Genomic DNA, 15,512 nt, shown 5'->3' with positions numbered 1-15,512 from the left:
TTGCAACCCCATAGGAAGAAAAACAATATCAACTTATTGGACCCCTCAAAGCTCCCAGGGACTAAACCACCAACCAAAGAGTACACATGGGTCAGTCCATGGCTCCCACTATATATGTAGCAAAGGGTAGACTTATCTGGCATCAGTGCGGGGGGAGGCACTTGGTCCTGTGGAGACTTGATACCCCAGAGAAGGGGGATGTTAGAGGGGTGAGACAGGGTGGGGGAGCACCCTCTTAGAGTCAAAGGGGAAGGGGAGGAGGGAGATTTGTAGAGAGGAGACCAGGAAGGACAACATTTGAAATGTAAACAAAAAATTGTTTTTTAAATGCATAATACAACTCATTACTTTGTATGCTGTGGTGGTTTGAATGAGAATGGCCCCTATAGACTCATATATTTGAATGCTTGGTCACCAGTTGAGGGCTGTCTGGGAAGGATTAGGAGGCTTGGTCTTGTTGGAGAAGGCATAGCACTGAGAGTGGACTTTGAGGTTTCAAAAGCTCATGCTATTCCCACTTAATGCTCCTACCCTGCACCACTGCTGCCTCATGCTTGAGGATCAGATGTAAGCTCTCAGCTACTGTTCCAGTGCCATTGTCTGCCTACCTGTCTGCCTGCTACCATGCTCCCTGCCATGACTGTCATAAATTCATCCTCTGAAACTGTAAGTCCCTAGTAAAGGCTTTCTTCTGTAAGTTTCTTTGCTCATGGTGTCTCTTCATAGCAGTAGAAAACTAACTAAGACATATGCTGAATTTAAAAAATTAATTTAAAAAGTTAAAAAGTCACATTTACCAATTGAGATTTGAATGTATTATATTGTCTTATTTGATTGTTTTACTCTGTTTATGTAGCATCTGACTACAAAGTCTATGATTGACTGAAACTCCAGTGTAGCCCAGACTGGTCTCAAACTTTTGGCAATCCTTTTGCCTCAGCTTCTCTATTATTGTGATTACAGATGTGTGCCACTTGACCCAGCTTGAACATAACTTCCTGAAGACAATTTAGCTAATTGCAAAATCATACTTCACACATTCAACTAATCTTCATCCAAAGACATATGTATATACAATGCTAAAAGAAAAAAAGAACAAAGATTGCCTACCATAATAATCTTTATAGACTCAAAGCATCTGGTAGGGTTACTTTCTGTGTTTCTCTTAAAATCAGGCCTTGATTTTGACAGAAAACAATGACAAGTGTTCTGTAAAACCTTCTCTTCAATGATGGTAAAGGGACAATTCTTAAATACCAACCACAAAATAATTTACAGGAAAAAAATTCTGCAATATGAAGCTTTAAGAGAACAGTAGAAACCTTTAAGTGTTCACAAACTTTTGTTCCTAATTCTCTATTGACTTATTATAGTTGTATGAGTGGTTTTCCAACATATATGTATGTGTACCACATGTGTCCCTGGTGCCTGCAGTGGCCATAAAGGGCATTAGATCACCTGAAACTGGAGTTAAAAATACTTGTGAGCTGCCATGTAGTTGCTGTGAACTGAACCCAGATCCTCTGAAGAACATCAAGTGCTCTTAGCTGCTGAGACATCTCTCCAGACCCTTGTTCCTAATTATTGATTCAGAACTAAAGGAGGTTAGAAAAACAGGAGAGCATACATAACCCCTCATTTGCATGGCTGAGACTGAATAAGCAGAGGGCAGAGTTGAGAGAACCATGTGACTATACCTTGGTGGCTGTCTGTTTCCTGATGGTCAGATGCCATTGTCAAGTGATTTTTATCCTCTCTTCTATTAATGAATGTCTTCAGGTTGAATATGTGAATCTTCTTTTTGAGACTATTGTGTCTCCAAGAAGCTACATAGCTATATAGAAGTACATTGAGAAATATAACCTTAGGTTGTGGGCAAGTGCTTATTTTATTATGGGGTATCCACCAGAGAAGACTACTCAGACATGGGTTTAAGCCAATAGAAAGTCTTTATTAGCCAGTCAGCAATTACACTGGGTGTTCGGGATCCCAGCACAGCTCCCAAGCCTTTCTCAGGTTGAGCCTTTAAACACAAAACACAAATCCTGGGTTAACATACTTCAGTTAAGAAAAATGGTTAGCCAGAAGAACTACAGAAGAAAAAAGTTAAGATTAGAACATTTAGAGACTTTTCCCAGAACTATGGACTTTGATGGATTTTAGGTCTTTGTTTTTGTTTTGGCAGGTGGTATTATCTAAGTGCTGAGTTTTACAGCCTGAATGGTATTTCCATCATGTAACCAGTTGTGCTAAGGTCTGGGGGGCTTTTACAGTTTGTGTGGCTACATTAATGTAGCAGTGTGATGCTTTTGATTTACTTACTCTTTACAATAAAATAATTCTTGTATAATATTATTTTAAAAGAAGATAAGTTTGCCAGCCAGTGGTGGTGCAGGACTTTAATCCCAGCACTCAGGAGGCAAAGGCAAGCAGATCTCTGAGTTCAAGGACAATCTATTCTACAGAGTAAGTTCCAAGACACCCAGTGCTTTAGGGAGAAAGCCCTGTGTGTGTGTGTTTCTCAAGCTGGGCCAAGGGATACACACATGTAATCCAGCAGCTAACAGGTTGAGGTAGGAGGATGGTTTCAGGAGTAGATAAACATCCTCAAAGCTACTTAGGTTCTTCCTGTTATATCAGGAACAAATGATACCCACACTTTGTGGGCTTTTAAAAAGGATCATGGGGGAAAATACCTTAAAGATCTAACCCACCATGATGTACCTTATGAATATCCTAGTTGTTTTATAAATATCCACTTGGACACCTTACAAAAATAACAAATCCAAAGCTAGTTAGATGTCTCAGCCACAAAGCCAGAGAACTTGAGTTCCAGCCTTAGGAACCATATGGCTGAATAAGAAAACAGACTCATGCCAGTTGTCCTTTGCACTCTGTATATCTGCTGTGGCACATACAATAAATATATAAATGATTTTTTTTAAAAAAAGTCATGTAATATACAGAATGAACAGATTGTACTTATATACTTATATATTTAGGAACATAGACATACATACATACACACACATATTATATACATATATATTGTTGTTATATACGTGTATGTTATATACATATACGTATGTAACAACAATAATGAAATATGAGACCATAAATTTGAAAAAGAACAAGTATATGAAAAGCATCTGCAAACACCTCTACTCCATACAAGACATGTATACATATACATAATTAAAAAATAATTTGCAAATAAGTATTTTTAAATGACAAGTCCAATATCTCACCCTGCTAATATCAGCAATGTTCTATCATTTGCTAAATATATTAAATCCTTGCTGCTTCCCTTCAAGATACCTTCAGAATTATCAAGGTAATTCTGGCACAATAGCAATAACAGTTGCTATTGTTATGTGCCTACTTTTATTTCAGCTGGCAATCATTTTGATTTTTATCCCTAATGCAGCTAAATGTATCTCAGTTATTCTTTAAGAACATCCTTATATTTCTGGGACAATATTATTTGGCTCATCTTGTGCTTTCTCTGCCCTAACCCTGCAACCTGTCAATTCTCTAGTAAAAACAAAACCTGATCCTCTACAGCTTGGAGTCCCTCTTTTGTATCTTCAAATGTGAAGTCTCCCCATTAATGCACTGATTCCTACATAGTGTGATTCCCTTTCACTCTAGCTCAGATACAAGTTCCTTACACTCTCTGTGATTCTGCCTGTTATAGCAAAAATGGCCCCCACACAGTGATTCTCAACGTCCCTAATGCTGCAACCTCTAATACAGTTCGTCATGCTATAGTAAGCCCACAACCATGAATTTTCATATTGCTACTCCACAAATGTAATTTTGCTACTGTTATGAATCATAATATAAATATCTGATATGCAGGATATCTGATATGTGACCCCAAAAGGGTTGCAAACCACAGATCAAGAACCACTAGACAGTGGTGATAGAACTCAGCCCATTGTGACATTGTAACCCATCCTAAACTCTTCTTTCAGTCACAAAAAATATTTAGAGCAAATATCCTTACCCTTTTCATATTTGTGTCCCTTTTCCATTAATATACTTAATTGTGGAGCCAATCTTCAAAATCCATAAGACCATGGACCTGCCAGACTGAAAAATCAAATTCCATCCCAGCCCTGATCCTAGGACTCTTGGCACCAGTGAAATCCTTAAAAAGCTGCTGTGCCTAGGCGGTCTCTGCTTTCCCACTGGCCACTACCTATCATACTTGCCCACTTAATTCTGTTCCTCTATTGGTGTAGTAGGGCCCATGTGTTATCCAGCCCATGCTGATTTAGAGGCAACTGCTAGTCTTCAGTTAGTTCCAATTGCGGAACTCAGAAGAAAGGCTATGGTGTGATCATTCTATTTTGTGAGACAAAGTCAATCACACATGTCTCACCTCCAGCTCTGCCCTTCTATTTAGTGGAACAATGCCAAGAGCTCATCAATAGTCCACCTGTCAAATAGCTTCAAAAGCAAATATTTAAGGGGAAGGATTGTGGGAGGGGGTGACCAGGAAGTGGGCAGTGAGCGAGATATAAAGTGAATAAGTAAAAATAAAATTAAATTTAAAAAGAGCAAATATTCAACTCTTTTTATATCATCTTCGTTGTCACAAAAAGTTCTGGAAAACTCCAGAGCTTAGATAACATTTTAAATGCCAGTTTTATTGCAACCTAATCCATATACAACAAGTCATTCATCTGAAGTGTTCCTTGCACATTCACAAATGTATGAGTATCACCGTAACCAATTTCAGAATATTCTTATTGTCCCTCAAAGAACTTTGTATTCATTAACTATCACTCTCTCCTCACCCCTCTCACCCCCAGGGAATCACCAGTTAACTTTTTGTTTTATGAGACAGGATCTTGCTATGAAACCTAAGCCAGCCTGGAACTCATTAACATCTTGCTTCAACTTTGAGTGTATGCTCTACCACAGACTGGCCCAACTGGCTTTCTTCCAAATTCTGTTTTTCATATCTGAAACCAAGACACTCATTAAAAATCTGAAATAAAATGAAAAACTAATAAGCTAGTCAGACATATTTATAATCCTAGCACTGGAGAGGCTGAGGCAAGAGAGTGGCTGTAAATTCAAGGCCATCTTGGATTACGTAATAAGTTCCAAACTAGGCAGGGCTACAGAATGGAACCCTGTCAAAGTAAGGGGAAGGTAAATAAAGTGAGAAACTGATAACCTGGGATTGTAGTTCAGTGATGGTATGAATGCTTAGCATGTGCAAGACCCTGGGTTCTATCCCCAGCACCACAAAAAAAGGCTATTGTTACTATAGTCCTAAGATAAGATTTCTGTACTATAATTTCTAGTACATTAATATAATAACTTCTATAAGTCACCAATTATGGTGACAAGTGATATCCATGAAAATATTGGCAGGGGAATCCTGATATTGTCTCAGACAAGCTCAGCCATCAGTAAATGCAGTTTCCCGTGTTGAGTATAAACTAAACTAATTTGACACGGCTCTGTCTCCCTCTAGTGGTAGAAAAGAAAAAAATAGAAAAGGTCAGTGGTTTTTTTTTTTTTTTAAAGATTTATTTATTTATTATATGTAAGAGGGCGCCAGATCTTGTTATGGATGGTTATGAGCCACCATGTAGTTGCTGGGATTTGAACTCAGGACATTCAGAAGAGCAGCCGGGTGCTCTTACCCACTGAGCCATCTCACCAGCTCCAGGTCAGTGGTTTTAATGTGAGTTAAAACAGGGTAATATGATTTAGGATGAAGAGATCAGATGAAAGAAATTTTGTTTACACTTAGATGGATGACAAAAATAAGTCAACTGTACAAATTAGGGAACAGAACTTTCTCAGCAAAGGAGACAACAGGAGCAACAGCCTTAAGAAACAGATGTGCTAGCCGGGTGTGGCGGCACACGCCTTTGATCCCAGCACTCAGGAGGCAGAGACAGGCGGATTTCTGAGTTCGAGGCCAGCCTGGTCTACAAAGTGAGTTCCAGGACAGCCAGGGCTACACAGAGAAACCCTGTCTCGAAAAACCAGAAAAGAAAAAAAGAAAGAAAGAAACAGATGTGCTAAATGGTTTGAGGAAAGGAATAGGCCAATGTAGAATGGCTGGGCCTTTAGAGAAGTTGACATGACATTAGATCAACACAAGGCTGAAGATGGAGTTTAGGTCTCAAGCAACAGAAAATCAGTGGAGAGCACTAAGCAAAGTGGAATCAGATTTACCAGATCACACTGGTTGCCAGTAAGCAATGGATAAAAAAGAGCCTGCAGTTTCCATATGAAACTGCACCTAACAGTCAAGGCAAGATGAAGGGACCCAGGACATCTCACACTGAGCCTGGCTAGATCAGAATTGAACATCGAACAACTTCTCTCACAACTCTAACTTCCACCATTACCTAGTCCTCCCAATGGTAGATAGATTGTCCAGGTACCTAGGCATGAAACCAAAAGCCCAGCAATCACTAGATGCCTGTCCCTCTCTCTTCCATGTCCATGTTGGCTGCAACTCCATTCCTAAGACCCTCATGTTGCTCTGACCTCTGCAAATCAGCTCTTTCCATCACTGTCACTAGATACCAAACAAAATGCTTCCATGTTTCCAAATACCCACCTGTGTATGACACCGGTGTGCTCATAAAAAGGAAACACACCCAGAGACTGCCCCACCAAGAGGTCCATCCCATCATCAGCCACCAAATCCAGACACTATTGCATATGACAGCAAGATTTTGCTGAAAGGACCCTGATATAGCTGTCTCGTGTGAGGCTATGCCAATGCCTGGCAAATACAGAAGTGGATGCTCACAGTCAGCTATTGGATGGAACACAGGGCCCCCAATGGAGGAGGTAGAGAAAGTACCCAAGGAGCTGAAGGGGTCTGCAACCCTATAGGTGGAACAACAATATGTACTAACCAGTACCCCCAGAGCTCGTGTCTCTAGCTACATATGTAGCAGAAGATGTCCTAGTCAGCCATCATTGGGAAGAGAGGCCTCTTGGTCTTGCAAACTTTATATGCCCCATACAGAGGAACGCCAGGGCCAAGAAGTGGGAGTGAATGGGTAGGGGAGCAGGGCATGGGAAGGGTATAGGGGACTTTTGGGATAGCATTTGAAATGTAAATGAAGAAAATATCTAATAAAATAATTTTTTAAAAAAGGAAACACACAAGATGGCCATGTGACAAAAGTGGCAGAGGCAGAGATGCAGGTACAACTAGAGAAAACTAAGAATTTCTGGGACCTGCCACACATTGGAGGGGCACTGGAATGGGTTATCCCTTATGAGGAACCCACTTCTCAGATTCCTGCCATCCAGAACAGGGAGAGGAAATCTCTGTTGCCTAAGCTCCCTAATGTGTGGTACTTTGTTGCTACAACCACAGGAAATTCAAGTCCCAAATTAGTTGACTTGGCTCCTTTCACCACTCTGTTGTGTCAATAATGAGCTTTCCTCAGCCACAGGCAGAGGAAACCTCAGAGCTGTGTGTAACAGCTACTTCCTATGTAATGCAGGGGAATTAAAAAGACAGAAATAGCAAAGAAAACCTTTGTTACTGGCAATCCTACCCTTACATCCACCAAGTGAGGACAGAGTGCATGCTTGAAGGTCTTACTTCTTTATTTTATACATAATTTAACCCTTGGGCCTTTTTATACCACCCTACAGAGAATGTTCATGTAATAAAATGTTCAAGATGTTAGCCATGCAGGCTTGTGTCATCGGATATGTTGCATCTTATTTCATCACAGTCTTTGGTGGTGACAGATGATGGTGCCATAACAGCCACTCCAATGAAGCAGTCACTCTGAGGACCACGCTGTTGTCAGGTAAAAGGGCTGAGGATGCTTCCAAAGTGCTTGTTCCATCTCTCCAAATTCCCACCTCCAAAGGGGAAACACTAAAAGGTAGGCCTCACCTTGCCTGAGGGTATCACACACAGGGCTGCCAATTGTTCCTATTTTGACATCATTCCTACTTACAATCTGCCTTAGAGTTTATTACTTCAGTAGGTCAAGTACTCTGTACTGTCTTACTGGCTCTCTTGGGCATGGGCCAACAGGAAGAAAGCATACATAAGAAGCAGTAACAGGTCTTCTGGAAAGGGCATGCTTCTAGCTGTATGGATCTAAAAGTTGTTTGCCAGAGGCCACATAAAATTTGTGTAAAAGCAAGTAGACTAATTCCTGAGGGGAATGGAACAACCACTTTTTCCAGTTCTAGCTTAAGTAATTCTGGAAAAGAAAAGAGCATGTCTCATGTCAAAAAGATGGTAGAATCTCAAATCTTTGATGTATGGTTAATCATACATCATACTGCAGGGTAAGTAGGTGGCAAGGGCTCCCACCTTCTAGAAGGGTACTAGGTCCCAACCATTCCCTGGTGCCACCCTCAGATTTGTCTTGACCAGTCCATGAAGCCCAAGCCAGAATGTTTTCAAGCTTCCAGATGATCCTACTGTGTAACCTGGGTCACACCTGCTTTCTGAGACCCTTTCAGGATAAAGTACTGGTCAGAAATGTACCTATGCATCTCTATTTATCCAAGAAGCATGAAGTTCATGAAGCCACTGCAGGCAGCCCAACAGCTCTCTCCTACTACAGCCAACCTGCCTTTCCCAATCATTCCCACTGACCCTACTAACAGCATCAAGCATTGACAAGGGTCTGACTGCCTCTAAACTCTGAAGACGACTGGTCATCACCCTAGAGACCAGGTCTCTCTAATAGAATTACAAGGCCCTGTCTTTGGGCTGCATTTACTCAGGTTCTGGTGATGTCCCTACTCTGGGCCCAAACCCCCAGAATGTGAGAACATGACTTTATTTGGGGAAAGGATCTTGGTAGGTGGAATGAGGTAAGGGTCTTGAACTGGAGATCCTCCTTAATCTAACCAAATAGACCCCACATCACAACATGGTTTCCTTATGAAACAGAAAAGAGGAAGAAACAAGGCCCTAGAACCAGAGACTGGAGTGATGGGTCTACGAGCCAATCAACACCAAGGACTGCCAGAAACCAATGAAAGTTAAGAGAATGCCTGGAATTGAGTCTCAGAGCCTCCAAAAAAACTTAACATGTGGCTTCCAGACAGGAAAGAGTGATTTGTTGTTGTTGTTGTTGTTGTTGTTGTTGTTGTTGTTGTTGTTCTTGCTCTTTCAAGTTTAGGAAAAATTTTAAAGCAGCTATAGGAAAGTCATATATACCACCACAAAACTAGACTCAAGCTAAACCAATAGTATTCCTAAAGGAAAATTATAGGTTAGGTATTTAAATGAAAACACATAAGCAAAGAACTTGTTTGTTCCTTTAACATTTTCCCAAAGATCTATCTAATAGATACCTGGGAATTAGGAAATGGAAAACCTACTCTGCATGCCCTGAAAATTCCAAGGAAGCCCCCAGCTCAGGATTACTTTTTAAATCCTTTTTTAAAATCTGAATTCTACTTAGCCTTCTCACTCTTAATGGGAAAGAAACCATGTGAATAAAAGCCCCCGGATGGAGTTACAGATATCACTCAGAACCATGAAAGCTTACAGGAGGGCAGGAAGGATTTCAGACCTAAGGAATAAGCAAGGCATATTTATTGCTTTCTCAACTACAACCTCCTTTCCTTTACTAGAACTGCAAGTCTAATACCAATGATCGTAAGGTCCCACAAAATGTTTAGAACCTTGCAAAACAAGTGAAGTATTCCCTTTTCTTTAATCATTCAGTCACTGCTAAATGGTTCCCTAGGACATTTTGGCTGGTAAAGAACATGTGATCACAAACTCCAGGAGTGTGATGAACTATGGCCACCACCATGCACAGAGGGCAACAATGTGCTTGGCAAAAACAAGAGCACACTGGGGCTAGAAAAAGAAAAGCATATATGTAAAATACCTTTCTGGTGACAAAGCAGTCATAATTCCAAAGCTCCCCCCCAAAAAATAGGAGTAAAGAATGGGTAAGTAGGAGTATATAACAGCTTCTAGGCCCCAAAACAGTAACACAATCAAAGTGGAACAAGGTGTGCACTTTCTGTGATAGTCAAAACCAACCTGATTGATAATCAAAAAGCTCTCCAAAGCCCAAGAACAAATGGTAATGTCCCAACAGAAAAATGGGTAGGAATTATGAAAATCCAAGTTACATCAGAGGAATTAAGAAGGGCCCACATGCCCCAGAAAAAGACACTTAAGTTCTTCTTTAGTAAAAAACAGTGTATCTTAGAGATAGCAAAAATCCAAAGGTCTGCCCACCTCCTCCAGGGCAAGGATCCAATGTCACATCTAAGCATCTTCCCTAAATCAGTGTACAAGTACTTTCACTACACCATTAATTACAGTAACAAAAGGACAGAATACTTTCCACATGTCTACCAGAGGTGTAACACATGTTATAGACCCAAGTGCCACATGCCCTGGGAGGAGAGCCTGCAGTTCACTGGCAAAAAAGACACCAGTTGGAGAGAAGAAAAGTTGCACCCAGACCTGCTTGGAGAAGGGATGCTCCCTGAGCACCCCTGGTCTCCATTCTAGACTCCCTAGGAATATGGGAGAAGAGGGAAGAAGTCACCAGAAGCAAAGTGGATCAGGCACACAGAAAAAAAAAGGGGGGGCAAAAACAGCCCTGAATAGAGCTGTTTACCCTAATGGAGGACCAAAGGGCCAAAGCAAGGGTCCTGCTAGGTCCTGGGGCCTGCTTTTTGACATCAAGCCCTTAACTGTGGACTATGCAGGTGAAACAGGAAAGCACAAGTCACACAGATTAGGATATAGTTCTACAGGTGGTCTTGTATCTGCTGCTCCTACTCTATGCACTCCATGACATGTATCTGTAGAGTGTCCATATCAGGAGCCTGATACTGGCACTTGGGACAACAGAAGTCAGGAGGTTCTTCAGGAGGGCTCCTCCGCTGGTTGGACAAAGCCAAATGAAAGGAGTGGTGAGCTGAGAAAAAAGAACACAGGAGTGTGATGAACTATGTAAGTACTTCATGCACAGCCTAAGTAGGCCTCAAACGGAAAGGGGGTTAACAAGGTGCTAAGACTTACTGATACCACCATATTTGACTACATAGCTGGGAGCCACCTCCACCAGCACATTTTTCCTTTGACCTCAGAGTGGTGTGGGCTACTAACGGGAGAGGTCAGCAAGAACTCCCCAAAGCAGAGTAGCAGAGAAACCAATATTCCCCTCAGCACAACATTCTGTCCTCCCTAAATCATCTCCTCCCACCATCTACCACTTGTTCACTCACCTGGAGCAGGGAGTAAAGGGGGCTGGGAAGTCTCTACATGCCGCTTCCTCATATCCTCAATCCTTTTGAAAACAGAAAGCACTCAATCAGTGCTTGTAAGGTTTTTTAATGAATACATTCATTTAGATATAATTCATGTACTATACGATTCACCAATTTAAACCATATTGTTAGAGGGTTTTACTCTATTCAGCATGTCCGATCATCAGTCTAATTTTAGAATATTTTATCATCCCCCAAAGGGAACTTTGTACTTATTAGGAATTACTCCCTGGGTCCCCCCATATTAGTTTCCTCAGAACCTTGTTACAAACTACCACATACCTAGTAACTTAAAATAACAAAAACATGCATGATACAGATGACTAGGTGCCCTAAATAAACGTGTCAGAGGACTGGGCAGATTTACCATGCCCTCGCCCTAGCTGCTGGTGGTTTACAGAGTGCATTTCTTGGCTTGTAGCTGAATCTCAGAGTCTGCCTTGGCCTTCTTGTGGCATACTTCTGTTATCTTAATTTGGTGCTGTAAGTACCACAGTCAACTAACTAACCTAATGTTACTTTATGTTAACTAGTTACATATACAAAGATACTAAACCAAATAAAGTCATATTTTGAGTTTTTAGATAGATACATTTGCACTGGTTAGGTTTTTGTTGTTGTTTGTCAATCTGACAAAGGCTGGAGTCATCTGATCTAAGTCACCTGATATTTACTCAACTGATTAAATATCCCTATTAGACTGGCCTATAGGCAAGCCTTTGGGTCATTTTCTTCATTGATAAGAGAGGACCTAGTTCCCTAGAGACAGTGCCACACCTTAAGCAATCACTTAGGTTGTAAAAGCAAGTAAGCCATGGAGAACAAGCCAAAAAGTAGTTCTTCCAAGGTTTTTACTTCAGTTCCTGTCTCAAGTTCCTATCCTGACTTCCCTCCATGATTAACTACAACTGTAAGCTGAAATAAACCCCTTTCCTTCCCAAGTTGCTTTTGGTCATGGTGTCTATCACAGCAATAGCAACCAAGCTAATAAGACAGACAGTGGTACCAGATTCTTGCGGAATTGCTGAGACAGATCCAACCTAACCATGTTGTTTTGTGGAAGACTGTAGAAGGACTTTGGAACTTTGGGTTAGAAGTGCCATCAAGTAGTTAGAGCTTAACGGACTGTTCTGTGGGAGCCAAGGAAGATAAGAATGCTGACACCAGGCCGGGTGTGGTGGCGCACACCTTTCTTTAATCCCAGCACTCAGGAGGCAGAGGCGGGCAGATTTCTGAGTTGGAGGCCAGCCTGGTCTACAGAGTGAGTTCCAGGACAGCCAGGGCTACACAGAGAAACCCTGTCTCGAAAAACAAAAAAAAAAAAAAAAAAAAACAGAATGCTGACACCAATGCAAATGAAGTTTCAGGGAAAAGCAAAGATTTTATCAGCGTCATTTGTGTGGTATTTTGAATTAAGAATCTGCAGTTCTAGTCAGCTGGGGCTGAAGAATCAGGTGTGATGAACAAGAAATCAGAAGAACTAAAGTAAAACCTTTGCTTTACAAGGGAGCACAACTGATGTTGGTTAACTGAAGCTGAGAAATTAGCTGTGATTCAAAAGAAAACAGTATCACTGAGATGAAATCTTTTAAAATCTAGAGAGTATCTCCTCAGGATCAGCACACAGGAGAGGGGACCAAGTAATAAGAAGGGATCATGGAAAGCAGCTAAAGAAAGGGCTTGGCACTATTTCAGAGGTCAGAAGAAGGTGCCTCAGCTGCAGTGGAAACCCTAGCATATTGGATGCCAGTAACATGGAATAACCACCATGGAGAGCAGAAGCTGTGGAGCAGAATCAGGCTGAGCTTATAAGATGAGCTATGTGTCCTGTGAATGGCAGAGCTAGAGAAGTATAGCTGCCCAAGACCTTCGGAGCCCAGAGGATCATGAGTGGTTACCAGTCAACAAGCACTGCATTTTTTCACATTGTTGGATTTTGGTTTTGATTTGATTATGACTGTGCCCTGTCCTGATTATGTCCTGTGCCCAGTCATAATTCCTGTCCTGACTTCACTCCATGATTAACTACAACTGTAAGGTGAAATAAACCCTGGGTTTATTTCATAAAGGTTTATGTCCAGGATTATGACTCTTGAAGTAAGAAAATATATAATATTATTTTATAGGAGCCCAGTTAAGACTCCAGACTTTTAAAGAAACATTTTTTTAAAGAGTGATGAGGGGGCTGGAGAGATGGCTCAGTGGGTAAGAGCACCCGACTGCTCTTCCGAAGGTCCTGAGTTCAAATCCCAGCAACCACATGGTGGTTCACAACCATCCGTAATGCGATCTGATGCCCTCTTCTGGAATGTCTGAAGACAGCTACAGTGTACTTACATATAATAAATAAATAAATCTTTAAAAAAAAAAAGAGTGATGAAATGTTTTAAATTTATATTTTATATTGTGATATTGACATGAATTGGAGGACAAACAAGAAAGGGAAGGTTATGGTTTAACAGTGCTGTGTTTGTATGTCAAGCTGACAAGGGTTAATTGTGTTGGTTGGCTTGTCAACTTCACACAAACTGGAAAGAAAATCTCAATTACGGAATTGTTTACAACAGATTGGCTTGTAGGCAAATTTGTAAGGCATTTTTTCAATTAATAATTGCTGTGGGATGGCCCAACCTATGGTAGGTGGTACCACCCCTGGGCAGGTGGGCCTGGGTTGTATAAGCAAGCAAGCAAGCTGGGCAAGCCAGAAAGCAGCATTCCCCTTTTGACTATGCTTCACTTTCTGACTCCAGGTGCCTGCCTTGACTTCCCTCTGTCATGGACTATAAATTATAAGCTAAAATAAGCCCTTTCCTCCCCAGTTGCTATAAGTCATGGTCTTTATCACAGCAACAGAAACCAAAACACTATGAAAGCTTTGAAACCTCCAGCCTTAGATACATCTCAATACATGCATTTCTGTTAAGTTTCTAGCTGGACCAATGAGAAAGGTCATTGTTGGAAGGACAGAACACAAGGAAGCAGTAGGAGACACAGGGAACTTAACACCAATGCTAAGAGCCATCAATCTCCTGAAGTTACTACTGGTTGCTGCCTAGTATACACCTTCTGTCTATGGCTGTGCTCCTGGCTGCACTCTTAGAGGCCCACCTGGCTGACTCATGGCAGCCAACTTTCAGTTTGTTGAACTCGCGCTGCAGCTGCTCCAGCTGCTCCTGCAAAAACTCCTTCCTCTCCACCAGCTTCTCCCGGGCATGCCTCTCAGCTTGGAAGTCAGCCTTGTAGATATCCGCCTGGCAAACAGAACAGAGGTGTTCACCCACCAGTTCATCCATCAGTTTCCCATCAAGCATTCTATGCCATGCCCAGAGGAACAGAGTCCTGTCCTAGGACCCTATAATAGTACATCAGAAACAGATATGAAAGCCTATGATCCCAAGAGCACCAAGAAGTCAAGGAAGAATGCAAAGGACTCAAGAATAGAGAAGCCACTACAAAATGATGTAAAAAGGTACACAAAACCCCACTGCCTGGATGGGCAGGTCATTCATATGGTAGGCAGGCTGGAACAGAGCCCTCACCTGGGCCTTCAAGACTGGCACAGTCTCCATCACAATCTTGTGCTGCTCAGCCTCCTCTTTCAGCTTATCAATCAATTCCTGTTTGGCTACCAGGGCCTCCTCAGCTTGCTGGAGCTGTTGCCTCAGATCTTCCAGCTGCGTGCCCTAGAGAAGGACAAAGGGTGCTGGCAGAGTTTTTGGCCCACAGTGGGGCCAAGCTACCTCCCTGGCTGGCCATTGTTTTGAGACTAAATAGGAAAAGCTGGAACAAAGTCGGTCCTTTGGATTTTGGAGCCAATGACAATGTGTGCAGGGAGAATACTGCATCCTGTGGTGGCCCTACAGTACAGAAGAAATGCTGAGGTTCTTAGGATGCATAAAGATCTTAGGACTGATAGGAACTCTGCGGATATATAAGGTACTGCCTCATACTCTGCATCATTCCCTTCAGAGAATTCCTAGCTAGCCAGCTGTCCTCTTGACTCTTCAAGGACAAGAGCCACCCTCCCTCCTGAGGCTTTCCACTCCACAGCAAGCAAGTAGTATGCACTATTTCTCCATAGACTGTAGGACCAAATACACCAGGCAAAGCTGCCACCTATGTGTCCTTCCACTCTGCCACTTGGTCAAACACACCTTATACAAATGTACACATGCTCTCAGCCAAGAATTCCTTCCAAAAGATTAAACAGCCATTTTTTTAAAGATTTTTTTTTT

General features: G+C 41.7%; 1 protein-coding gene across 9 annotated transcripts in view; it reads right to left on the bottom strand.

Annotated features, from left to right (window-relative positions):
* Positions 1-9,557: 9,557 nt before the first annotated feature.
* Ikbkg (inhibitor of nuclear factor kappa B kinase regulatory subunit gamma) overlaps positions 9,558-15,512 on the bottom strand; it is a 56,422-nt gene continuing 50,467 nt past the window's right edge. For all 9 annotated transcript variants that reach the window (XM_029534058.1, XM_029534057.1, XM_029534059.1 and 6 more), the window contains exons 7-10: positions 14,817-14,960; positions 14,386-14,528; positions 11,236-11,297; positions 9,558-10,925 (exon numbers count right to left, since the gene is read on the bottom strand). In XM_029534058.1, the coding sequence (XP_029389918.1) occupies positions 10,783-10,925; positions 11,236-11,297; positions 14,386-14,528; positions 14,817-14,960 (492 nt within the window). In that variant the 3' untranslated portion in view covers positions 9,558-10,782. The remainder of the gene's footprint in view (positions 10,926-11,235; positions 11,298-14,385; positions 14,529-14,816; positions 14,961-15,512) is intronic.

Source organism: Mus pahari, chromosome X, assembly GCF_900095145.1.
Source record: "Mus pahari chromosome X, PAHARI_EIJ_v1.1, whole genome shotgun sequence".
NCBI lineage: Eukaryota > Metazoa > Chordata > Mammalia > Rodentia > Muridae > Mus > Mus pahari.
The sequence above is the reverse complement of the archived record's forward strand: the minus strand, read 5'-3'. Positions and strand labels throughout refer to the sequence as shown.